The following is a 27,966-nucleotide window of genomic DNA, read 5'->3' on the forward strand; positions in this document are numbered from 1 at the left end:
TACCCTGACACAGAAGAAAGACATGAAGAATAGTGAGAGGCCAATATGGCTCCATCAGGAGTACTTTAATTACCTGAAAATCAAAGCGAGAAAAACCATGTACAAATTGCTAAGGATGATTAAAAAAGAATAGAGCAAGGGTACTGGCACAAAATCAGAAAGGCTAAGGCACAAAATTAGTTACATCTGGCAAGGAATAAAAAGCAACAAGAAGAGGTTCTATAAATACATTAGGATCAAGAGAAAGACAAAGGAAGGTCTAAGTCTACTATATAGCAGGGGAGAACAGCTAATAACAGAAAGACATCAAGAAGGATTAATGGTCATTTTACTTTAATTGTGACCAGATACTTAAAACAAAGAGGGGGGAGGAACACAGCTCAGAACAGGGAAATAACAGGTTACAGAATATTTAGATTAGTTAGATGTAGCTGAATTGACAGGGCTGGATTAAATTCATCCTAGGGTACTTAAGGAACTAACTGAAGCAATCTCGGAACCCTGAGGAATTATCTTCAAGAACTCTGAGGATGTGTCAGATCCCAGAGGGCTGGAGAAGGGCAAGCATCGTACAGTAGAACCTCAAACTTATGATCACCACAGTTATGAACTGACCAGTCACCCACACATCTCATTTGGAACCAGAAGTACACAATCAGGCAGCAGCAGAGACCCAAAAGAAAAAAAAAAAGAAAGAAAAAAAAAAAAGGTACAATACTGTGTTAAATATGAACTACTAAAAAAATTAAGGGGAGGTTTACAAAAAAATATTTGACAAGGTAAGGAAACTGTTCCTGTGCATGTTTCATTTAAATTAAGACTGTTAAAAGCAGCATTTTTCCTCTTCATAGTAAAGTTTCAAAGCCGTATTACATCCATGTTCAGTTGTAAACTTTTGAAACAACCACCGTAACATTTTGTTCAGACTTACGTACAACCTCCATTCCCCAGATGTTCATAACTCTGAGGTTCTACTGTACCTATGTTTAAAGGGGGAACAAAGAGGACATAGGGAATTATAGGCCAATCAACCTAATTTCAATACCTGGAAAGATACTGGAACAAATTATTAAGCAATCAGTCTGTAAGAACCAAGAGGATAGTGGGGTTATGAAGGAATAGCTAGCATAGACTTGCCAAGAACAAATCATGCCAATTCAACCTAATTTCCTTTTTTGATAGGGTTACTGGCTAACTGGCTTAGTGGCTGCAGAAGTGCTATATTTTGATTTTAGTAAGTTTCATATGACACACACACCATACTAAGGAAATGTAATCTTTATGAAAATATTTTAAAGGTGGGTACACAACGGGTTGAAAAATCATACTCAAAGTACTTATCCGTTATTTACTGTCAAACTGGGAGGACATACAGTATCTAGTGAGGCCCCACAGGGGTCTTTTCTGGTCCAGTACTATTCAGTATTTTCATTACTGAACTGGATATGGAGTGGAGAGTAGGCATATAAAATTTGTGGAGGACACCAAGCTGGGAGGAGTTACAAGCAGCTTTCCCTCTAATTTTTCCCACGCATGTGCGGAATGAATTTTGTTATGTACACTAATATGGCAATATGATGTGTGACACAGCACCTCCATATTGGTGCACATAACAAAATTCATGTGGCAGGGGTGGAACTGAGGGATTTGGAGTGTAGGAGGGGGCTCAAGGCTGGGGCAGAGCGTTGGGATGCAGGGAGGGTGAGGACTCCGGCTGGGGATGCGAGCTCTGGGGTGGGGCTGAGGGGCTCAGGGATGGGACAGAGGGTTGGGGCATGGGAGGGGGCGAGGGCTCTGGCTGAGGGTGCGGGCTCTGGGGTGGGGCTGGGGATGAGGGGTTTGGGGTGCAGGCTGCCCTGGGGCTACAGCAGGGAGACAGGAGTCCCCCCAGCGGCACCTGGGCCAGGGGAAAGAGGTGCCTCCCCCCACCATGGCAGCTTCAGGACGGGCTGGGTAGGGGCCAGGGGAGAGGTGCCTCTCCCCCCGGCCGCGGCAGGTCCTGGCCAGGCTGGGTAGGGGCCAGGGGCGGGGTGCCTCTCCCCCAGGCCGCGGCAGGTCTGTCCGCAGTCCAGGCCACCAGTGACAGTCCGCGGCTTTGAGCCATTATAAACCCGGTACTGTCCGGGCCAGGGTGCCTCTCCCTGCCAAAGCAGGTCCAGCAGCTTAGAGGGAACTTAGGTTACAAGTCACAAGTACTTTTGAGGACAGGATTAGAATTCAAAATGACCCTGTAATGTAAGAGGAAGGACAAATCAAATGCACAACTACAAAATAGGGAATAACTGGCTAGGCAGCAGTACCGCAGAAAAGGACGTGGAACTTATTAGTGGATCACACGTAGAATAACAGCCAACAATGTGATGCAGTTTCAAAAAAGGCCATCATTCTGAGGTGTACTAACAGGGAGGTTGTATGTAAGACATCGAAGGTAATCGTCCCACTCTGTTCAGCACTGGTGAAGCTGGGGTACAGTATCCAGTCTAAAAAGGATGTGGATAAATTGGAGATAGCCCAAACGACGGCAACAAAAATGATAAAAAGTTTTAGAAACCTGACCTATGAGGAAAGGTTAATAAAAGATACTGTTACTAACCTTTCCATAACTGTTGTTGTTTTTAAGATGTGTTGCACGTGTCCATTCGACCGTAGGAGCGTGCACACTTCAATGCACAGTTCTGAGAGATTTTCTCCTTTGTGGTACCTGTCAGGATGGCATAAATGCCCTCTGTTGCCTTGTGCACGGAGCCCAGACATAAATGGTGGAGCTGCCTCCGGCCCACTCAGGTCCATCCTACCAGAACACTCCGATAAAGAGGGAAAGGAGGACAGGTACTACACATCTCAAAGAACAACAGTTACAGAAAGGTTAGTAACCTTTTCTTCTTCTTCAAGTGATTACACCTCTGTTCCATTGTAGGTGACTCACAAGCAGTCCCAACTAGAGGACCACTAGTCCAAATTTACCACATCTCTGGATTGTTTAGAGATAGCTTAGCGAGAGGCAAACGAGTGACATGATGATCAGGTTGCAGATTTGAAAATGTTCAATATAGGAACGTTAGACAGAAAAGCTGCAGAAGTTGCTTGGAACTTAGTTTAATGACCCAGCACGCTACCCAGAGATTCATGTTAGCCATCTGGTAACAAAAGCCAATACAGCTGGATATCCATAACTAAATCCTTTATATGAAAACAGGACTGCCCTTCATTTGGTCTGTAAATACAATAAACAATGGAGCTTAAGACCTGAAAGTTTAGTTCATTCCAGATAAAATGCTAAAGCTCTTCTAACATCCAGAGCATGCAATCTCTCCTCCCCTTATTACCACGAGACTTTGGGATGAAGGTTGGTAAGAAAATTGCTTTAATAAAATGAAAAGTGGAGACCCTCTTGGTAAGAAAACTTGCATGAGGATGACGATAGACTTTGTCCATGTAGAAACCATATAAGGAGGATCTGATATGAGAGTCCTCAACTTCCCAACTTTCCTGGCTGTTGTAACAGCTACTAAAAAATGCAATTTTCACTGACAGGTGCAACAGCATATTGCTAGAGGCTCAATGGGGAGGACCCATCAGCTTTGTTAAGACTAGATTCAGGCTCCAGGCTGAAATAGGGTTCTGCACTTGCAGAAAAAGATCTGTCCAAACCCTTGAAAAATCTTACTGCCATTGGGCTGGAAAAAGAACTCGTTTCCCCATCATCTGGGAGCTTGTCTTTGAACTCTGAAACTGTATCTCACAGGGTGAAATCATAGTGCCCCAATAAAACTTGCTGGTTTGCAATACAAAGCTTTAACCTGCCTGTGGAACAAAGCTTCCTCCCAAATAAGTCCAGCTTCTCAATCTCTTTATTCTTTGGGGATAATGCATGGTAACCCTGTTTCTCACTCTCTCTGTGGCTGCTGACACAGGGAGCCCAAAGGGGGAGGATTATAGTAATGCTCGAACCCCTGAGAGGGACCATAGTATCTCATCTCCACTCTTTTTGCCGTCAGTGACAGAGAAGCTGGGGTCTGCCAAAGAATCTTAGTAGGCTACAAAACCGCATCATTAGTAAGCAGAGGAATTCTAGCCTGGGCCATAGATGCCATCAGCTTGTGACTTTTCCTGGACCTCCTTCAGGTGGATGTCCAGGGCCATATCCATCCTCCTCAATAACTCGTGATGCATCTTATCATCAGAGGGCAGAAAATAGGTTCTGCCACACCTGCCTCATCAGAGGACAAGGAAGAGGATACCAATGGTACTAGGGTCTGGTCCAGTTCCCGCTCCTCTCATAGATGCTCTTGAGAGGGGTGATGCATCTTCAGTGATGGGCTCAGTACCAAAGCAAAGGGTGTTTGCAGTGTCAATGCTCCTGACAGCCAGTAGATGAAGCCAGCTGACGTGGATGTGGGGATACTCTCGATTAAGAGGGGAACCCCATATGTTTCAAATGGGCCACTGGTACAGCCATGGTCCACAACTGTGCATAGCCTAAGAGTCCTTTCAGTAAGCCCCTTGTTGATATGGAGGCTAAAACCAGGCAGGCAGACGGTATATTCCTGATGGTGCAATCAGCTTGGCTGGGAGATACAGGATTTCACTTCAGAGTTCAATGAAGAATCCTCTTCTTGCAACCATGGTGGGGCCATACCAGTCAGCATCAGGAAGGAAATGTCAGACTCTGAAGAGAGGTGAGCTGGGGAGATCATCTGTGGGTTTGCCCTAGACGGTACCTTCTTAAATGGTATCATGATGGCCCAATCAGCTGGACCAGCCTGGTGCAGAGGTGAAGCCGCTAAAGTTGATATCTTGGGAACCAGTGCCAAGCAAGACTCCTGAGCTGCCAGTGACGGCAGTACCCAGAGGTTCAACAATTTTTTTGCAGCCTCATATGTCTCAGACGTAGACAGTAGCAGGAAATCACTCTGTGGTACTGGGACACGAGGTGATCCCGAAGATAGTACTTCAGGAGCCAGTCTCAACAAGCCCGTAGTGGGCTCTGGAGCCACTGAACTCCTCTGCTTAGAGGTGTACTCTGGGGAGTGCCTCCTCTTTGAGCTTCCACCTGAGTCCTTAGATGAGCTCGACCTCTTTGCTTCCTCTGATGGTCCTGGTGCCGAGTCTGATTTACGGTGCCTCTTCTTTAGTACCAGTGATGCTGATCTACCTCTCACAACTGGTAACACTGGAGGTGCTCAGTACCTGGACCAAGGTAGATGGTTCAAATGGAGGATACAGCACTGATTCCAGCAGCAGAAATTTCAATCTGGCTGTCTTGGGGGGGGGGGGGGGGGTTTGGAACTGGACTTAAAGCCCTTACAAATAAGACTCATCCAAGCATCCTCCAAGCACCTAAGGCAGCTGGGGTGAGGGTCACTGTTAGGCGCTGCCTTACCACAAGAGTAGCAGGGCTTGAAACCCAGAGAGCGTGGCATATCTCCAGTCCCAGGGCCAGTACAAAGGCTGGATGCCAGATGCACACACTTTTTTTTACTATACTAACTACAATAACTACACAGACTTCAATGGGCACTATTTACACACTAAAGGTTTGCTGAAGCAAGCAAAGGGAGCTCCAACAACAGTCACAGGTGGTAGGAAGGATCTGAGTAGGGTTGGGGGCAACTGCACCCTTTATACCTATCTGCTGTGTTTGAGGCACCAGAAGGCACTTGTCAGAGTTTGTCTCCCTAGCAATACCATTCAGGGTGGCACAACTGTGCACTGGTACACACACATCCCAACACTGGAATGGATATGTGCAATCACTCAAAGAAGAACTGGGCATGAAGAAAAGAAGACTTAGTGGATAGTCTTCAAATATGTTAAGGGGTTTTATGAAAAGGACAGCAATTAGTTGCTCTACACATCCAGTGCAGGTAGGATAAGAAGTAATCAGCTCAATCTGCAGCAAGGGAGATTTAGGTTAGATATTAGGAAAAATTTTCTAACTGTAAGGATTGCTAAGTACTGGAATAGGTTATCAAGGAAGATTGTGGAATCCCCATCTTTGGAGGTTAGATAAACACCTGTCACGGATGGTCTAAGTATACTTGGTACTTCCTCAGCATAGGAGGATGGACTAGGTGACCTCTCAAAGTCCTGGCCAGCCCTGCATTTCTATTATTCTATTTAGATTTCTCATTTACACTGCAATTTAGAATTATGCTGAAATCTACAATGCAGTAATCCCCAACCCACATCCAAACAGTAGAAATTACTGAAGAGTTAGAACTTTATTCAAAAGTAAGATTATTTGAGGAACAGTGTCTTAATGAAACAATTAAAAAGCATTTAGACTGGTTAAACATGAATGTTGAACAAGACAAAATAAAATGCATGTTATAGAATTGCTGAACATACAACCTCATGGGAGGTAAGGGTGTTCTGTCTTTAACAAGCAATTAGAAGACTTTGGGCACAATTCCACCTATCCAATTTCATTGTAGCAAACTCAAATCTTCCCAAAAGCTTGCCAATTGTATGGTTTTACCAAACTCTCTGTCATTCAAATCTACATTATTTTGCTGCATTAAAACACAGCCAGTCTATCAATATTAGTGCATTCTAAAAGACTTGGTCATCTGTTATTTTTAAGTGATTTGGTCTAGCATCAATAGTCCCCTCTTCCCCTTATTGTAGGCTCCTCCACCACAACATATTGTAAACAAACCATATGCAGTTGTGTTCCCTCTTCCACAAATAAAATCATAGTCCAGTCAACTATTTCAGGGTAAAAATCATAACAACACAAACAACTGCTTAGTTCATTTTAGGAAGACATTTTAAGACTAGCCAAAACACAGTTTTAATTACGCTCTAAACTAACAAAACACGAGGGGATGCAGAAGAAAACAAACATTTTGGCCTGCACAGCATACATAAAGGAGATAGAGTAACTGCAAATTTCCTGGGCTCTTGTTTCAAAAACTCATTTTAGTCTAGTTTGACATATGTACATTTCTTACATTTTTAAATATAATTTATCGGTTATTATAAATACATGTGAAAAAGATTAAGAAGTCACCAGAACATGCTATGCTGTCCAACAGAGATGTTATTAAAGTCTTATCATTAATCTCTATGGAAATGCTGTAGATGTGCATCATATTGTGCATGATTTTTAAGATGCAATATATGGATTTTTCTTTTATAACTTTTAAAAATGAAAAGAAATTCAGATATAAATATCTGCAAAATCTGGCATTTTAAGAAAAGATCTTGAAAAAATGCAAACGTCTGATTTAAAATAAAATAAATAAAATAAAAGGAACAAAAGGCATGCATAACAACTAGATAAAAATAAAAACAAATTATTCCATTTAGAAATATTTTAGCAAGGTTTCAGCCATATGCAATTTATGCTTAAAACGGCATTAAACCTCTGAAAATAGGTATTTCTATTATAAATGCCAATCTCAGCCAATAACTAGAACTGTGCCACTACAATAATTCACCTAAATAGAGCGGAGAACTAACTTATTACAGTAGCTCTGACATAGTACTGCTGCAATAAGTTTACATGAAAACATGTAGACACTAAGACCATGACCTGCTCTAGATAAAGGAAGTGCAAAGGAAAATGTCCAGCATGCAGCATGCACTCCCTCTACTGGGCACTGAGGTTATTCTGAACAGTCTGAACAAAAAGAGAGAAAATAATGCAACATGTCCAATCATGCAAGTGCTTTCCTCTTACCCTCCCCTAAATTTCAATCATAATTTAGATTCACACACAGAGGCTTTTAAACTCTCATATATACTTTCAAAATCTGACACTTCTTAAGGGATGTAAACATCTAACTCAGTCCCAGAATAATCACTGATGATATGAATTTAACAATGGTGTAAGCACACAAGGACTTTCACTTACTGAAGAGTACTACCAGTAATCCTTGTGTTTGGTTATCCTTGACCAATGTGATCAGGCTGCCCCTCCTTCAACCCCCAAAATTAAACAATAGAAGTTCTTACAGAATTAGAAATGTGGTGATGGCTATTTAATGTCTGCCAGAGGGGCTTGAATCTTGACAGCCAGGGTGTACGGCTAATGCAATAATATTTATAAAGGCAACACAAAGGGGGATGGACGGCTGGCTCTGGACAGTCAAAGGATATGGACAACATTTGTAGCTCTCTTTCTTCTCCTCCCATGGCTCTAGCTGAAGGCAGGAACAGAAGGTAAAGCTGTGCAAATAACAATAACCATAGGGATCAGCACTTAAAGAACTTTCCCAACCCCCTCTTGCCAGGTTTCCTGCTACAGAGCTTAAAAAACACAACTTATTTTCTCAAACACCCACCCTGAGCAGTATGAAACTGCATGATGAGTGGAGGTAGGCGGGAGGCTAGGGAGCAGAAAGCAAATAGGAAAACAGATGAAAAACAGAAAGATCAGAGATGGCATATGTATATATGAGTAGGGCACTACCAAATTCATGGTCAATTTCATGGTCATAGGATTTTAAAAAAAATCATAGTTTTCATTATTTCAGATATTTAAAACTGAAATTTCACGGTGTTATAATTATAGGGATCCTGACCCAAAAAGGATTTGTGGGGTGGTCAGAAGGTTATTGTAGGGGGGGTTGTGCTCCTGCTACCCTTACTTCTGCACTGCTGCTGGCAGTGGCACGGTCTTCAGAGCTGGGCAGCGGGAGAGCGGTGGCTGCTGACGGGGAGCCCAGCTCTAAAGGCAGAGCCGCCGCCAGCAGCAGCGCCGAAGTAAGGATGGCACGGTATGGTATTGCCACCTTTACTTCTGCGCTGCTGCCTGCAGAGCTGGGCCCTCAGTTAGCAGCTAACACTCTCCAGCTGCCACCTCTGAAAGCAGCAGCGCAAAAATAAGGGTGGCAAGGTATGGTATTGCCACCCTTACTTCTGCACTGCTGCTGGCAAGGAGCTGCCTTCGGAGCTGGGCACCTGGCCAACAGCCACCACTCTCCGGCCACCCAGCTCTCAAGGCAGCACAAAATAACCTTGCAACGCCCCCGCAACTCCCTTTTGGGTCAGGACCCCCAATTTGAGAAACGCTGATCTACCCCATGAAATCTGTACAGTATAAAGTAAAAGCACAAGCAAGACCAGATTTCTTGGTGGAATATCAGATTTCATGGTCCGTGACACATTTTTCATGGCCATGAATTTGGCAAGGCCCTATATATGAGAAAGAACTGAAAAAACAAAAGGGTGGCAACTGTGGACTGGTTCAGGGGGATAGCAGGGAGAAAGCAGAGATGCCCATTGATTGCAGAAGATACAGTAGTGCCACCCCACAATTTCAAAAAAGACAAGGCAGGGCCCAACAAATCATGAAATTAGCTTTACAAATCATGAGATTTAAAAATAATAAACATCAGATTATTTTGATTTGCCTGCTGATTTCTCAGCCTTTAGGGTGCATTCTTGGGCTTTCCTGCAACCAGAAGGACTAAAAACTTGCCTAAAAAAATGAAAGCAGAGACAACTTAAGTAAACACTTGTCTCCAGGAGCTGGGGCTTTAAGATAAAACACTAAGTATCATCAGATTCAAGATAAAAATCACAAGTGTTTGCAACACTGGAGATGCCACACAAAATATATAAAGGCTGATTACTACTACTCTAGATGCTATGTTCACCAAGAGTAGAAAAGAATATTTCAAAAGACAATTCTTCCAAGAATCAGTATATTGGAAAGGCTAGTACTAACTCTCTTATTCAAACAGTTAAGGATCAATTTCATTAACATCTTGACCACAGAACTAGCAAACTATATCCCTAGCAAAGGCAGACTCGTAAATTCCTTCCAAGTGCAGACTACATAGAACTATGAGTGACTGCTCATCTTTTATGCAAAGGCGTGGGTAGCTGAGACTACAAACCCATTTTGATCTGAGGAGCCACTATTGATAGAGCCTCCATTCTTGCTGGTCTATTAAAGAACAGGGTAACTGCATAAAAATAGTGCGAATCCTCCCAATGTTGCCACTGCAGCAGTCATGGATGCAAATTTTGTAAGTCCCTAACATTCTGTTTTACATTTTGCCACTTTGGTGGTACCACTAAAATAAAATATGTTCTCCCTGAAAGATACAGACATGACTTTAATAGGGAGTCTTGACAACACTTAAGGAGATGAGCAGATATGCAAACAATTCTCCTGTACCTAGTGTGATAATCTTCATCTAACACCATTTACTTTGCAGATTGCAATTGCTCCCTGGTATAAATAACTTGATATCAATTGTCATAACATACAGCTTATGTTAGATCTACAGCAGACAGAAACTTACAAGTGATCTCTTCCACAATAACCATCCTACTTGGTTCATTTCTTCTCTTCAGTTCTTGCATGGTCTCACCTCCCTCCTATTTCTGCACATGCTGCATATCTACACTCCCGGCTGTGCCATTCTGCTGACTCAGTGTGCTAGCTGTTATATGTAAAATCTGCTAATGTCCTGATCTTTGCCGTGCTGTATGTAGATTAATGCTCAGCGATCAGGATATCAGTACATTTCTCTTAGCTCCAGGGATACAGAGGACAGCACCAAAAGAGAGCAAGACTGTTATGGTAAGGACTAAGACTCGGACTCTACAAAGATTTATACGGGGCTGATGTTCACGAATTTGAGTTAGCGCCAGTGGAAGGACTCACGCTGTATGAAGTTAAGTATGGGCGTAAGTCCCGGCAGGATCAGGGCACAACATTCTTTGTTTGATAGGCCTTGCTGGACCATTGGACTTGGATTTTTACATTTTTTTAAAAATTTTGTCAATTTCCTTCTAAAAGTAAGTTTCAACTAAATAATCCAAACACATATAGAGAAACCATAGGCTTTTTATGAAAATGCTTCTGCAGCTCATTATCCCCCTCATTCACAGCTTAAATTTAAGTAACTCAGCACTAGTTAAGAACAAGTTTGGGCATTTCCCCATGAAAGAAATGGAAGAATTACTATTCATTTATTTTCCAACGTCCCTTAACAAGTTTCATGCCTTAAATTCTATTAAGATGTCAAATAATACTGCGTTCAAAATAAGCGAATTATGAAATATTTCCCTTTTCCTAGCTGCCTGCTCTACAACATTTGAACCTGACAACAAACAATGGTGAACAAGAATGGTAACAGCACTATTTTATGCTACTCATAGAATGAAGGCTTGAATGTCTTTCAAATCTGATAAAAAAGACAGTAACCAATATTCTGGGCAGAGGGCCAGCATGTGCAGCCTTTCCCATAAAAAAGACAACAGGGATGGCAGCAACTATGCTGACTCCTCCATAGCTAGTTATGTGTTTTCCCATTGACGGGAAAGCAGTGGCAAGAGAGTCTTCTGAAATATTACCTTTCGTTCAGCATTGGCATTTGTAGCTGGATAGTATACATAGCCAGGACCCTGTTGTACCAGGGAGATGTGCTGGGACCCAGAAATTCAAAAATCCCAATCTGGCCTTGTCTATGCAGCCAAACAGAGTTTAACAACAGTTGATGAACTTCACTGTGGCTGAATCAGACTGACTAACAATTTAGTCTAGCCTGCAGTGACAGAGATAAACTGTTATAACCCAGTTAAAAGCCATGTTTTACTCCTGGACACTCTGACCTAAAATAATTAGTTTTTAAAAAAATATAGTTTGGCCATTTATACCAAACAATATAATAAGCGCTATTTGACCACAAACAAGTTTAACAATTCTTAGTAAACTCTGTTGTTTTAGATGTATAGATGGGGCCACTGACTTCTTCTGTGGCCTTGGACAAATCATCTAATCTCTCTGCCTCAGTTTCTTCACATAGTAAAATAGTAGTTAGCTCTAACTGACTTCTTCTGCGGCATAGTAAAATGAGGATATTACAATTTACTCATTTCACAAAATTTTCACTCGGAATAACCTTTGTGAAACACTGAGCATTAAAGCACCATGTGATAGCTAATTATTATGAGAGGCTTCCAAGTCTGTCACCCAACCTCTGCAGATTGTAAGCACTGTAAATCAGGGACCACATCTTTTTTTCTGACTTGTGAGGTGTCAAGGTTCCTCCCCCACTCTGAACTCTAGGGTACAGATGTGGGGACCTGCATGAAAAATCTCCTAAGCTTATCTTTACCAGCTTAGGTCAAAACTTCCCCAACGTACAAAATATTCCACCCGTTGTCCTTGGATTGGCCGCTACCACCACCAAACTAATACTGGTTACTGAGGAAGAGCTGTTTGGACGCGTCTTTCCCCCCAAAATACTTCCCAAAACCTTGCACCCCACTTCCTGGACAAGGTTTGGTAAAAAGCCTCACCAATTTGCCTAGGTGACTACAGACCCAGACCCTCGGATCTTAAGAACAATGAACAATCCTCCCAACACTTGCACCCCCCCTTTCCTGGGAAATGTTGGATAAAAAGCCTCACCAATTTGCATAGGTGACCACAGACCCAAACCCTTGGATCTGAGAACAATGAAAAAGCATTCAGTTTCTTACAAGAAGACTTTTAATAAAAATAGAAGTAAACAGAAATAAAGAAATCCCCCCTGTAAAATCAGGATGGTAGATATCTTACAGGGTAATTAGATTCAAAAACATAGAGAACCCCTCTAGGTAAAACCTTAAGTTACAAAAAAGATACACAGACAGAAATAGTTATTCTATTCAGCACAATTCTTTTCTCAGCCATTTAAAGAAATCATAATCTAACATATACCTAGCTAGATTACTTACTAAAAGTTCTAAGACTCCATTCCTGGTCTATCCCTGGCAGAAACCCAGCATATAGACAGACACACAGACCCTTTGTTTCTCTCCCTCCTCCCAGCTTTTGAAAGTATCTTGTCTCCTCATTGGTCATTTTGGTCAGGTGCCAGCGAGGTTACCTTTAGCTTCTTAACCCTTTACAAGTGAGAGGAGCTTTCCCCTGGCCAGGAGGGATTTCAAAGGGGTTTACCCTTCCCTTTATATTTATGACATGAGGTGTTGGCATAATTTTGCATGTTTCAAAATAAAATGGTAACAACAATATGTATTGTAATGAGAGAAGACAAAACGCCAACACAGAAGAGACCAAGGACACAATATAAACTGTTCATGAAGAAACTGGGACTAAACAGAATTCTAAAATTTAACTACCTCACTATATAAAAAAAATGAAGACAACCAGTGTTAATGTCCTATCTAATAACGAAGACCCCGACTCTGCAAACATTTATGCATGTGCTTAACTTGGCTCACGTAGGTAGTCATATTGGAGTCAAAAGGATTACTCAAATATACAGAGTTAAGCACATGCTTAAGTGTTTGCGAGAATTAGGGCCTACAAGGAAATGTTTTGACAGCATTTTTTTTTTTTCTGTGTGCAAATCAAGTATTTGAGAGTCTACTCAAAAAATGTTTAATTTTAAACACTCACCACTTTTCTTTTCCTCTCTTTATAGTCAATGTTCATTTCCTTATGTTTCTCCATAGCAGTCTCTAATTTTTTCTTAAAATCAATGGCACATCTTAGACAACCATCATTTATTCCTGCTCTGGTGAACAACTACAAAGCAAGAGATATACATTCTTATTATTTCTGCTACACACATCCCCAAGAAAGAAAAAAATTCTTTGTTTTCATCCATTTGTAACATGCCATGCAATAAAGCAGTTTGCTCTTACTCTAAGTAATCACTGGTGATCCCAATTCTCTCCTTTACCCGCACTTCTTTCAAAAACTTTTTTTAACTGGGGTAGTAAGAGCTGATAGCAGCAGCTAGAGTCAACCAAGGAGTAGGCAGATGCATTACAAGTTTTCCTCTGTGAGTGCACCTCACCATACAAAATTGCTATCCCCTGCAACAGACACTTGAGCAGAGACTACCAATTCTGCTGAATGAAAAAGTGATTTTCTAATGTTGACTTAGCTCAAAGACATTCATTTTCACTTTAAACCTACCATATAGGCCATATTTCAACTGACATCTCCAAAAATGAAAAGCTTGTGCACTGTGCTAGGTAGTTTAAGCAATGTTGAATGCACTGAAATAAAAGTGATGCAACACTGACAGCCAGTTTCTAACTCAGATTTATATTTAGCCAATTACTACCACCCTGCCTGCCTCACATACTTATACCAATTACTTTTTCTCAGTTTAATTCGCTTTGTTTAGTTTTCTTCAGACTTTACCCTCCCCTACTTTTATTGCTTGTTATTGTTTTTGCCATACGTACAGACCAAAGATTCAACACATAAGTACACATAAGCCTTTATTTTGCACCCAGATGCTAAGTTTAGTGCAGCCACACCATCTTTAGGCTTTTGTAACTTTTGGCAAGATGGTCTTTATGTGGGTCCCCAAATCACATGGTTTCATAATGGGTGTTAGCATTTTATGGAAGACAGGCTGAAAGCAAGCAGAAGAAGGGAAAGAGCTTTTTTTATTTTTCTTGGCAGAAGTCATCTCACCTGAATCCAAGACTGCACAGATGGCAAGAATTTATTTCTGATGAGTTTGTGTGCATCTATGATATTGTTTATTATGGCAGTATTGTCTTCATTCTCACGCACTTTCACATCTGTTGAAAAGGGAGGAAAAAATATACAAGCATGATATCTTTAGCATCTTCACTGAGAACCGACAATATAAGTGGAGATGGCAGACATGAAACTTTCTAACATAAGTGATCTCTTCAGAGATGAGTCACAATATTACTATGTTCAGCATTAATGCTAAAAATACTTAACCCAAAGACCAAAGAGAAAGAAGGGAAAATGCTTTTATTGTGCTGAATAACCCTGAAAAAAGGGCTGCTAAACCAACACAGCTTAGGCATCACCATACGAATCAAGGATATAATTGTAATGCAATAGTGACTAGAGGTTCCAATCAGGGATCTGGACTCTACTGTGCTGGGTACAGTACAAACATAATGAAAAGTTGGTTCCTGCCCCAAACAACAACTCTAGGAGCCTGATTTTCAAAATGGCAGGAATGCAGTTACCTGTGCAAAAAATGCACCTGCCCATTAAGCTTTCACAATTCCCAGAGATGTATGCAGAAATGGCCAATTATATATCTTACTAGCCATTTACATGTGAAATTGTAGTTAACTGTATGCACATGTACAGTTTACAGTAAGGCACCAGACTTTTTAAAAATCAAGCATAAAGTGTACCTGACTTTTCTACAAATAACTCAACCTCTTGAAATGATATTAAGAATCATATTTTAAAATCCTTGCTATCAGCACCCTATTCACTATTTTATGAAAAGTCTTTACAAAGTGTTGAGAGTTTGATTGCCATATTAAAAAATGTTTCCCCACTATAACTCAAGCATATTATTGTAGGGTCATGACTGAGGTCACTAATTTTAAAGAGGTAAGTGCTGAAAGCATTGAAACACCACCTTCTTCTCCCCCTCCAAATAAAGTAATATACATCCTGCAAACAGAATGCAAGCAATTCAGGACAGGAAACCTGTCTTATTCTAGGTGCTGTAATACATTAACAATGCCATATACTAAATCTTAACCAAAATGGTTGATTAGTAAAATCTGTAAAGCATGTCCAACACAATCTGCATTGAAGGATGGTTACTAGATGAGTGGCCAGAAGTAAAGGGGATCTTCTAGAAAGGGCTAAAATATAAAATATTAAATTTTGCAATTAATATCTTACAACTTCATATACAGACATTCTCAAGCTGGCTGTGTGGTACAGTACTAGGTACCTGTGGAGATTTCAAGGTTGAGAGCGTATTTATGAGAACCAAGCCCATGGTTCCTAACAAAGGTTTCATAGTCATCATCATCATCGGTGGCAGCAGCAATTATTTCAGCTTCTGAACATTCCCCTCTGTCCGTTTCCTTTTGCTCAGGCAGCCCCAACTCTTCATTCAGGTCCCTGTTTCTATCAACTATTAGACATGGGGAAACAGAAGGAAGGTCCTTGCTGCAACAAGGCTGTTCATCATCCATTTGTCCAAGCAAAGATGGCTGGAGATCTGCTATCTGCATGGATAAGGAGGAAGTAGGTTTGTTCTCATTAGCAGTCTTCTCTGTGACAGGTTCTAACTCAGCATCATTCACAGTGAAGTCAAATGGATCTGGCATCAAAAGCCGGAAACAATTCTCCATCTCTGTCAGAGTGTCTTGGATTTCCTGGGACATTTCTGTCAGGAGATAATTGTTTTAGAATATTACTACATGCGATACAAAATGTCTACAGCTCGGAAGTGGAACAAACTCTCTTTCCCATTCCCCAGTATGAGAAGCCAATACAATGCTTGCAATGTAAGCATACCTGTCAAAGGGGCAATTCATTTATCTTTAAATCAGTAATACATTCCTATGCACATGGGTCCTCATGCCTGCCTTCCGCCCCTCCAAATGTCCCCCACATCAAACTAATAATATTCTTTGGTCTCAAGAGGTACAAAATAGAAACAACTCTCTTTCCTATCCCCTGAAAATCTGAAAATCTCAAAGCATTATCAAAGATGGCCTTTTAATTATTTCATAAAATATGAAGTAGAGCAGATGGATTGGTAAGGTTATTCTCAGCAACGACACTGGGTAATAATCCTACAGTCCTGGAAATTATGCTGTTATAGCTGGCTACTGATGCATCTATGAGTAACAACCCAGACACATTTCAGCTAAAAATGACTTTAGGAAACTTAAGAGTCAGTTTTAAACTTCATGTCCATGCATAACTGTCCATAGCACACAGCCACACAAGTATTCATAGCGCACACGCAAAAAGTATTTGAAAGTGAAACTAACACTTAAAAACTATATGGTAAGAGTCTCCACACCACACACACACACTCACTCTCATTCTTCAGTTTTGTGGAAATTAGTTTGCTATAAAACCTTTGCTTAAAGAAACAGCCCTCCAGTACACACAGATATCCATGGAACTTTTGCTGGACCTCTTATACCACGTACAGGACTCCTGCAGTGGTATTTAGCAATGCCTTTTGGAACACAGATACTCTACATGAAACACCTGAATCAGAAGATACTTAAATCACATGTCTAACTTTAAGCATGTGAATACAGCCGTTGACTTCAACGGGACTCTTCACATGCTTAAATTTACACATATATCTAAGTTCTTTACTGAATCAGGGCCCGAGACACTTAATTACCTTCTTTTGTATCATCCCGCGTTCTACCTGAAGTAGCACTACATCACTTGCTTTTTTCACCCTACATTATGTCTACATATGCATTACTTTCCTCATCCGCTTCTACAGCCCATTACCACTTGGATAGCTGCTTTCTTGGAGGCTGTATTTTATATAGCATAATTCCTTAATAAACTTCAAAGTTTTCAAAACATCTCACCTTCCATTTCTTTTTCAGCTCTTTTGGCTTTCTCTTTGTAAATGTTATCTAATCGTTTCTGTTTCTCCTCCTCCCTTCTCCTTTCAGCCAGAGTTCTGACATTTACATCTTGAAAATCCACCTGAGGAGGAATTGAAGAAAAAGCGTTATATTCATTGTAAGAAAGAAACACTCCCAACATTCCTGTCTTTGATGAAATATCCTCTAACACGGTGGCTCTCAAAGCTGATCCGTCGCTTGTTCAGGGAAAGCCCCTGGTGGGCCGGACCGGTTTGTTTACCTGCCGCGTCCGCAGGTTTGGCCAATCACGGCTCCAACTGGCCGCGGTTCGTTGCCCTGGCCAATGGGAGCTGCAGGAAGCAGCACAGGCCAAGGGACGTGCTGGCCGCCCTTCCCACAGCTCCCATTGGCCTGGAGTGGTAGGTAAACAAACTGGTCTGGCCCGCCAGGGGCTTTCCCTGAACAAGCAGCGGACCGGCTTTGAGAACCACTGTTCTAACATCAGTGATGAGTCGGTCTCTCCATACTACTACTTTTTATTGCCCCTTCTCCCAGAAACAACAACTGTGGTAACTTTTTTTATTAGTGATTGCTGAGAATCAAAGGCATTAAGAAGGGAAAATGAGATCATAGGAAGCAGAAACCTGAACATTCTCTTCTGTCTGAGACCAAAGAGAGGAATCTATCTTTGATGTATGCTTTATAATTTTGGGAGGCCCCCACTTACAGTAATGGGGAGTGCAAAAACTAATGCTAGGTTGACCTATATAACAAGAATTTTAGAGTAAAAGCCAAAATGGCTACTTGCACATACTTTCCCCAATAATTTCACATGCAAGGAAACCAAGCAGTCCAGGAGCTAGCCATATCCTCTGCAACATGGGAGTTAAATCACTGAATTTTGGCTTTTACACTAAATTTCCTGGCTTTGGTGGATTTTTCTCAAAATCTTATTTTTTATTTTACTCCTACTTTATTTCTTATTTTTAAAGCACAGAACACGATTTAAGTCATGCACCTTACAGTAGCTCCAAGTACTGCTTTGATTTTATTAATTTTAAATGTTAGGTTTTTTGCTTTGTTGTTTTAATTTGCCCATAAAAAGGTCTGAGAATTTAAATTTTTCCCCTTCCAAAAAATTATATTCTGATGTGAAAATCTATGAGCTAGCACTAAGAAAAAGCTGAATTTTGGTTGCTTTAGACCAGGGGCAGGCGAGCTGATTTTTAGTGGCACTCACACTGCCCGAGTCCTGGCCACAGTCCAGGGGGCTCTGCATCTAAATTTAATTTTAAATGAAGCTTCTTAAACATTTTTAAAACCTTATTTACTTTACATACAACCATAGTTTAGTTATATATTAAAGACTTATAGAAAGAGACCTTCTAAAAACGTTAAAATGTATTACTGGCAAGCAAAACCTTACATTAGAGTGAATAAATTAAGACTCGGCACACCACTTCTGAAAGGTTGCCAACCTCTGCTTTAGACCTTATAGTTTAGTTACATGAGACATCTCATATTGCAAGTTACTGAGTACCATCAACTAACTTCCATTAACTTCAATGAGAGAGACAAGGTAGGTGAGGTAATTTATTTTATTGGACCAACTTCTGTTGGTGAAAGAGACAAGCTTTTATGCCACACAGAGCTCTTCTACAGAGCTCTTCTACAACGCACTAACTTCAATGCTAGTTTATATTGTAAAGTGCTATGCAAGGAATACTTAGGAACTATTATTCTAATGGAATTAGCAATCCCTCCCCAGATGCTAAATTCACATTCTGAACATCCAGATGAAATTTTCTTTGGTCATAATTGTTGTACATGAAACACCATATTTCAAAATAAAATGATGTTTCTGAGATTTTGTTTTTCTGTGATGTAAAGACCACAAGGGCCTCAAGATCATGTGCTTTAGATCACCGCCCTTTTTCACATGACTATAATTAATTATAGTAGGAGTGCAAAATCTGACACACATAATAAATGCCTGTATCATTTGAAGACCAAACAATAGGTGTGTAGCGAACAAGCATCCCTTTTTGCTTCCTCCAAGACCTCTCCTCGACAACATTCACCTGTACTTCACTAGTCAGGGATCAGGAAAATCAGGTCTGTTCCTGTCCTGGATTTCACACACTGTTGTCCAGTCATGTGTGTTTTTCATTTACTCTCTGTGCAATCACAGAATCATAGAATATCAGGATTGGAAGTGACCTCAAGAGGTCATCTAGTCCAACCCCCTGCTCAAAGCAGGACCGATCCCCAATTAAATCATCCCAGCCAGGGCTTTGTCAAGCCTGACCTTAAAAACTTCTAAGGAAGGAGATTCCACCACCTCCCTAGATAACGCATTCCAGTGTTTCACCACCCTCCTAGTGAAAAATTTTTTCCTAATATCCAACCTAAATCTCCCCCACTGCAACTTCAGACCATTACTCCTTGTTCTGTCATCTGCTACCACTGAGGAAAGTCTAGAGCCATCCTCTTTGGAACCACCCTTTCAGGTAGTTGAAAGCAGCTATCAAATCCCCCCTCAGTCTTCTCTTCCGTAGACTAAGCATCCCCAGTTTCCTCAGCCTCTCCTCATAACTCATGCGTTCCAGTCCCCTAATCATTTTTTGTTGCCCTTCGCTGGACTCTTTCCAATTTTTCCACATCCTTCTTGTAGTGTGGGGCCCAAAACTGGACACAGTACTCCAGATGAGACCTCACCAATGTCAAATAGAGGGGAACGATCACGTCCCTCGACCTGCTGGCAATGCCCCTACGTATACATCCCAAAATGCCACTGGCCTTCTTGGCAACAAGGGCACACTGTTGACACATATCCAGCTTCTCGTCCACTGTAACCCCTACGTCCTTTTCTGCAAAACTGCTGCCGAGCCATTCGGTCCCTAGTCTGTAGCGGTGCACTGGATTCTTCCGTCCTAAGTGCAGGACTCTGCACTTGTTCTTGTTGAACTTCATCAGATTTCTTTTGGCCCAATCCTCCAATTTGTCTAGGTCCCTCTGGATCCTATCCCTCCCCTCCAGCGTATTTACCTCTCCTCCCAGTTTAGTGTCATCTGCAAACTTGCTGAGGGTGCAATCCACACCATCCTCCAGATCATTTATGAAGATACTGAACAAAACTGGCCCCAGGACCAACCCTTGGGGCACTCCACTTGATACCAGCTGCCAACTAGACATGGAGCCATTGATCACTACCCGTTGAGCCCGACAATCTAGTCAGCTTTCTATCCACCTTATAGTCCATAAATCATTGGCACATTACTTAAGCCCCAATTCAGCAAAGCACTTACACATTTGTTTGATTTTAAGCACAGATTTAAATTCTACTGAAGTCAATGGGAGTTAATCACAAACCACAGGGCTTTGAGTCTAAGCACATGAACATACGTATTTTGCTCTATCAAGGCCTTAATCTTCTTGTGTATCAAATACTACCTTACCACACAGGAATGAAGTGAGACTTAACTAATATTTGTAAACTGCTTGAAGCTAAGTGGTGGGGTAGGCAATATTCCAGTTTTACAAAGTAACTGACACACAGAGGGACTGGCAATATAGTAAATTTAAGGGGGAAAATTGCATGTATATCTACAGACAGACAAAGGTAGTTGCATGAATACACCTGATTCTGATTCCCCTCATCAGTGTTAGTGGTTTTACAAATCAAATTTGCTTTTTAGAAATATTTCTTTCCCCACATTGTGTGTGTGGCTCTTTCAGTGAGCAAAGAAAATTGTATAGTGATGTCAGACATACAAAGTAAATAAATGGAAATAAAACCCAGAAAGTTTCCTCTGATCTTTAATTATAATAAGTGCATCTAACATTAGTAGGTAACATTTAAATAGGATTTTTGACTTGTGAAAAGGTTGCACAGTGAGCTAGAGACATAGTCAGAATTAGAACACCACACTCCCCAAATCCCAGTCCTGTGTTCTCATTATGGTACCTCTCATACAGCAGTTTCATCCTTACCTAGGCCAAGTGGTGCCCAAACTTTTTACACAGGAGGGCCACATAAAGCTAAGCACAACCTTGTGTAGGCCAAACAGATTCTACATATTTTAATAAGGTTTAACGTCACCTGTATTGATTTACAGATAGGTTGTTTCTACATACAGTATTGTCTATTTACACACTTGTGTGGATTAAAATGATGTAAACATGATAAAACACTAATGAATCAGCCATTAGTATATTGTGTTGAAGTAGGCCGCAGTTGTCATAAAATGCTCTGGTGGGCATTGTACTGCCTGAGAGCCATACGTTGGGCACCTCTAACATAGGGAAAGAGCATCTAAAAAGCTAAAATACAATTACCCTACGTTAGCTCATTGGGTTTGAGAAATTATGCTGGGTGTCTTTGCTTAGATCAGAGTCAGCCTCTACTGGTCCCAGCAGTAGGTGCCTTTTCCTTTGTGCTAGTCAGACCCCATTCCTTACATATCCTAAAATTCTCTTTGCTTCTTTTACTATTACTGAACATTGAGCAGAGGTCTTTGTTAGAACTGATGCAATCCTCAGATTAGTATAGAGGAGATACTGATTAGAAGTAGGGAGGTAATATTACAATTATATACAGCATGAATGAGACCATTACTAGAATTTTGTGTCCAGCACTGTACTTGGGAAATAAAACTACAAAGAATAATTCAAGGTCTTGAAAACCTGCTTTATAGCAAGATTCAAGAAACCCAATCTATTTAGTTTATCCAAGAGAAGGTTAACAGGCATCTTGATCATGGTCTACAGATACTGACATGTGGAACAGAAGTATTAGTAGAAGACTCTAATTTAACACAAAGGGATAAGATCCAATGTCATGAAATTGAAACTAGACAGATTCAGATTAGAAATAACAGTGCTAATTGACAGTCAAGGCAATCAGCCATTGCAACTACTTATCTTCAAATGTTGTGGAATCTCTGACTTAAAGTCTTCAAATCAAGATAGGATGTCTTTTCTAAAAGGTATGGGCTTGGTGGAATAAAGTTCTATGGCTTGTTATTAGTCAGATTATTAGATTGTCATAATGGTCTCTTTCTCTCTTGATAATCTATGAACTGTCCACAGTGATGTCTAGTACTTTTCCTAGAACAGTAGTGATTTTAGAACCCCAAGAGATGTATCCGTAGTTCAAATGTCCTCCAATGTTACTTTGCATTTATCTGCCATTGTGTTACCTAATCACCAAGCTTGGATATGCCCTCTGAAGTTCCTCAGTATTCTAATTGTAACTAACCAAGAGTTGTGTCTCATCTCCAAATTCTCATGTCATTGTTCATTCTCTTTTACAAATTATTAAACACCAGTCCTAATAAAGCGCTCTATGCCATCCCACTATTAGCCCTTTGCTATAATGAAGGTTGACCAATGGTGTTCTTAACTATCTGGTTTCTGATCCATGATAGTATTTCTCTCCCTCCCCACCACATGACTACTTAGCCCATTAGTAGATCTAAAGGCAGGAAGCTGAAGCGAGACAAATTCAGACTGGAATTAAGGCTGAATTTTGAACAGTAAGGGTATTTAACCACTGGAACAATTTACCAAGGGATGTGGTGCATTCTCCATCACTATCAAATTTTAAAATGAAGACTGGATGTTTTTTTAAGAGATATACTTTAATTCAAACAGGAACTAATTCAGGGAAGTACTATGGCCTGTGTGATACAGGAGGTCAGACTAACTGATCACAATGGTCCCTTCTGACCTTATAATTTATTAATCTAGCCATACGTGACCACAGGCTATACACCAGCTGGCTTCAGCTGAGAAGGAAAGAGCCAAACATCATCCATGTATTGAAACACCAGATTGTACATCCCCTCTAGCCCACCTAATAAGTTATGTACCCACTGAACACAAAAGTTATTAAAGAAACAGAATCCTGAAGAACCCCAAGAGATCATGTTGCACTGAATGACTGTTCCTTTATTAATGAGATCCAACAGGACAGTGGATAAAGAATGAACATTGATATTACAGCATCAATATAGAAAGGGTATATTTAACGCTCTGATTAGTAGCATATGAAGTAGTATATAAACTTTGCAAGGCAGTTATTAGCGAACAGGGGAAAAAAAACAAGAAATACAAAATATATTATAGTGTCTCATTTCTTGTTACTGCCTTTGATTTACACCTCTAGAAAAATAAAATCTGTGTTGAAGTGAGTTTTAGGTATTGTAACACAAGGAAAGACCTACCCAAATAGGGAATTTAAACTCTCTAATCTGAAGCAGTAAAATAAGACATATATTGTAGGAAAAGCTTACAGGTTGTCCTGTAATTAAAAAAACACAAAATTAAAAAAAAAAAGTCCTTAGCAGTATGGAAAGAACTTAGGTTACAGCAGGGAAAAAAGCTTAACTGAGTATCTAAATTTCAACAAAGAAGTGAGCAAGAAAAGCCAGTATTCACATTTGTCCAAAGAGAGAGACACCTAAGCTTTGTTTCCAGTATATATCCCTTTATATTAGCTTACAGTGGAGAAATCAACATGTTCCAGAAATCAGCCTTATCTTTCTAAGTAGAACCTAATGAGTAGATGTGGAGAAGTAAACATGTAGAAGTAAACAAGCAAAATACCTTCTTGTTCTGTTTTAAGAAATGGTATCCTAGGGAGAGTTTCTTGTAGGCCTCTCCATATTTCTCATGCCAATCTTGAACAGATTTAATGGCTGTTTTTTTCAGTTTTTGTGCTACTTCTTTTGGTGGGGGAAGAGGCTGCTCATGGTCTGTTTCAATTGTGAGCTCCAAGAATTCTTGAAAATTTGAAATAATTAACGTCCTAAACTGATGTGACCGGGTGAAGAGCTCATCCACAATTTGAAAAGCTGAGAAGCGTATCTCTGCATGTTCTTGATTCAGCTGTGTCATCAGTAGACGATACGCATGGTTAATATGTTCGTCTGAAGATCTTTTGAAAAGTAACAAACATTATCAACACAAGTACAACCACCAATGAGTTTTTTGTTCTTGTACCGATTAAAAATATAATTTAACAGAATAAAAAGCTTTCTGTTTTGACATGAGATTAAAAGATATTTACCTCCCAAAAAGCACCCCCAAAAAACTCAATGGGAGTCTTTTAACAAGTTTTGGAGAAAACCCACCATCACCCATTATTCTATGGATTTCCCTAAACTTTCAAGGCAGCAATCAATTCCAAAGCGTTGCTTAAAGCAAAAAGAAGAGTCTGAAAGAGGCCAGACTAATGGGTCACTGTGACCTGTTTTTTATATGAAACAGTGGAAGATGATAAAATGCTAGCGAGAACAGCCCTATGCCAATATGTTCCTCAACCAAAGAATTTAACCATGCTTCATACTTGCAGATTTTCTTTAGCTCTTTCATTTTCTCTGGATTCAGTTGAGGCTCTCCTGAGGTTGTGAGGTCCTCGACCAGCTGAGAGAGCTTTTGGTCCATCTGCAGAAACTCATAAAACAGAGATAAATAAGACCACATTTTATTTGCCTGGCATTAATATTTTGACTGGGTGCTTTCATATATATTTAACGTTTCCCAGGCCAGCATATTTGGCATTCTGCTACATTACCTGAACCAGTGCTTATACCCTCATCTTGACCTGACCAGTTTTACTACAATACTTTATAGACTGGGAGCATTTTGACAGCTTTCAGAGTCGCAGCTGTGTTAGTCTGTATCCCCAAACAGAACAGGAGTACTTGTGGCACCTTAGTCTCCAAGACTGGGAGCAGATACACTTGCCCAAGTCAACCACAGAGGAGGGCCAGCCATGGTACCCCCCAGCGACGGAGGAAGCCAGCGCCACCCAAGAGGCCCACCCCACACACAGGTGCTGGAACGAGGGGCGGCCGCACCCCCCGGGCTTGGTTTCCAGCATACGCAGAGTCCACAGCTTGGCGCGACGGCTCTGCGCACCCCCGGGGATACAGAACCAGCCCCTCCCGCTCCCGCGCCGGCCAGAGCGGCGGCGCCACATACCCTCGCCCCAGCCGACGCTCCGCGCGGACCGAAAACGCGACGCGGCCCTCGCACCCCCTGGCCTCGGTTTCACGAAGCCCAACGCCCGCCGCTGCGGGATGACGTTCCGTAACCGTCACTCGGGTGCGCCCGGTCTCCGCCCGAGATGGGCGGGGCCTGGGGGCGGGGTCTCAGAGAGGCAGCGGCGAGCGCGCGCCACGGCGCGGCCTGGAGAGAGCGTGGGAGCGCGCGGGCCGGAAGGGGGCGCGGAGCCGCTCACGCCGGGGCGGGGAGTACGGGACATAGAGCCCCCCGTGGGCCAAGGGCTCAGAGACCCCGGGGCGAGGGGCGTAGGGGGCACGCAGCTGCCCGTGGGCCAAGGGCCCAGAGATACCAGGGTGTAGGGGGCACGCAGCTGCCCATGAGCCAAGGGCCCAGAGACACCGGGGCGTAGGGGGCACGCAGCTGCCCATGGGCCAAGGGCCCAGAGATACCAGGGTGTAGGGGGCACGCAGTTGCCCATGAGCCAAGGGCCCAGAGACGCCGGGGTGAGGGGCGTAGGGGGCACGCAGCTGCCCATGAGCCAAGGGCCCAGAGACGCCGGGGTGAGGGGCGTAGGGGGCCCGCAGCTGCCCATGGGCCAAGGGCCCAGAGACGTGGGGGTATAAGGGGCACGCAGCTGCCCACGGGTCAAGGGCCCAGAGACGCTGGGGCGAGGGGCGTAGGGGGCACGCAGCTGCCCATGGGCCAAGGGCCCAGAGATACCAGGGTGTAGGGGGCACGCAGTTGCCCATGAGCCAAGGGCCCAGAGACGCCGGGGTGAGGGGCGTAGGGGGCCCGCAGCTGCCCATGGGCCAAGGGCCCAGAGACGTGGGGGTATAAGGGGCACGCAGCTGCCCACGGGTCAAGGGCCCAGAGACGCTGGGGCGAGGGGCGTAGGGGGCACGCAGCTGCCCATGGGCCAAGGGCCCAGAGACGTGGGGGTATAAGGGGCACGCAGCTGCCCACGGGTCAAGGGCCCAGAGATGCTGGGGCGAGGGGCGTAGGGGGCCCGCAGCTGCCCATGGGCCAAGGGCCCAGAGACGTGGGGGTATAAGGGGCACGCAGCTGCCATGGGCCAAGGGTCCAGAGACACCGGGGCGTAGGGGGCACGCAGCTGCCCATGAGCCAAGGGCCCAGAGACGTGGGGGTATAAGGGCACGCAGCTGCCCATGGGCCAAGGTCCCAGAGACACCGGGGCGTAGGCGGCACGCAGCTGCCCATGAGCCAAGGGCCCAGAGACGTGGGGGTATAAGGGCACGCAGCTGCCCATGGGCCAAGGTCCCAGAGACACCGGGGCGTAGGGGGCATGCAGCTGCCCATGGGCCAAGGGCCCAGAGACACCGGGGCGTAGGGGGCACGCAGCTGCCCATGAGCCAAGGGCCCAGAGACGCAGGGGCGTAGGGGGCACGCAGCTGCCCATGGGCCAAGGGCTCAGAGATGTAGGGGTATAAGGGGCACGCAGCTGCCCATGGGCCAAGGGCCCAGAGACGTGGGGGTATAAGGGGCATGCAGCTGCCCGTGGGCCAAGGGCCCAGAGACGTGGGGGGTTTAAGGGGCATGCAGCTGCCCGTGGGCCAAGGGCCCAGAGACGTGGGGGTTTAAGGGGCATGCAGCTGCCCATGGGTCAAGGGCCTAGAGACACAGGGGTGTAGGGGGCATGCAGCTGCCAGTGGGCCAAGGACCCAGAGATGCTGGGGCGAGGGGCGTAGGGGGCATGCAGCTGCCAGTGGGCCAGCGGCCCAGAGACTAGGGGGTGTAGGGGGCACGCAGCTACCTGTGAGCCAATGGCCCAGAGACACAGGGATGTAGGGGGTATGCAACTGCATGTGGGCCCAGGGGTTTAGGGGGCACACAGCTGCCCGTGGGCCCAGATATGCTACTGCTCAGAGTGGTGAGAGTATGGGGCATGGAGGGGCCATGACTGCAGAGATGGCAAAGCCGATTGCGGCGACCCTCAGCAAATACAAGATGCACCAGGGTTTTGGGACACCACCACCTTGGTGTCAGAGCAGGCCAGGTCCAAAAGTAATTACAAGAGGATATTTCACAGGCCTTGCAGGGATTTTGGCCCTTTGAGTGTCTTCAGCAGAGACTAAATTCATTCAAGGGGGAAATTCTGCCAGGGTCAGAGGATGAATTTCTTTGCAACGGGGATCAGATAAGGGGATTTTCTTGTACTACTTCAGGTTGAAAAACTTCAAGGTCTTTGGAGTTACGGAAAAGAAATGAAAATCATTAATCCTTCTGGTGTCTGATACCCTTCCACCATGCTGGACTCCAGCCCCAGTTATTCCTGCTCCATATTCCATACAGTTCAATAGATCTTTAAGTCACACTGCATTCATTTACAAGCTGCTGCCTACAAACTCCATATTGTGACTGTCACATTATCTTCTGTGATGTTCATTGCTGAGATTCATCTAGCTCCACCATTAATTTAATTTAGATGACAACCATTCTATCAACAATATTAAATACGGAATCTGGGGACCTAGCACAGTAATTTTTATGTTAAATATTTGCTGAATAATGTTCAACATACAGCAATGTAAACTACTCTCTCTGGTGCAAACCCCAGCCCCCCCAAGGAAGCTAATGCAGAGGAGTTGAAGCAAGGAGGAGAAAAACAAGTGCATGTTCATGGTTCTGTACCCAGCCCAA

The 27,966-nt window shown here is 43.0% G+C and overlaps 1 protein-coding gene across 2 annotated transcripts in view; it reads right to left on the reverse strand.

Moving 5' to 3' along the window:
• The window catches only part of UVSSA (UV stimulated scaffold protein A), a 96,841-nt gene extending 71,433 nt beyond the window's left edge, over nt 1–25,408 (reverse strand). The window contains exons 1-7 of one of the 2 annotated variants that reach the window (XM_077815954.1): nt 25,285–25,408; nt 24,647–24,744; nt 23,905–24,235; nt 17,296–17,416; nt 15,675–16,115; nt 14,408–14,517; nt 13,373–13,501 (exon numbers count right to left, since the gene is read on the reverse strand). In XM_077815954.1, coding sequence (XP_077672080.1) covers nt 13,373–13,501; nt 14,408–14,517; nt 15,675–16,115; nt 17,296–17,416; nt 23,905–24,235; nt 24,647–24,744 — 1,230 coding nt within the window. In that variant the 5' untranslated portion in view covers nt 25,285–25,408. Of the gene's footprint in view, nt 1–13,372; nt 13,502–14,407; nt 14,518–15,674; nt 16,116–17,295; nt 17,417–23,904; nt 24,236–24,646; nt 24,754–25,284 lie in introns of both variants that reach the window. The other variant, XM_077815955.1, reaches the window with a different exon arrangement.
• Nucleotides 25,409–27,966: the final 2,558 nt, after the last annotated feature.

This window comes from Eretmochelys imbricata, chromosome 4 (genome assembly GCF_965152235.1).
Source record: "Eretmochelys imbricata isolate rEreImb1 chromosome 4, rEreImb1.hap1, whole genome shotgun sequence".
Taxonomy (NCBI): Eukaryota; Metazoa; Chordata; order Testudines; family Cheloniidae; genus Eretmochelys; species Eretmochelys imbricata.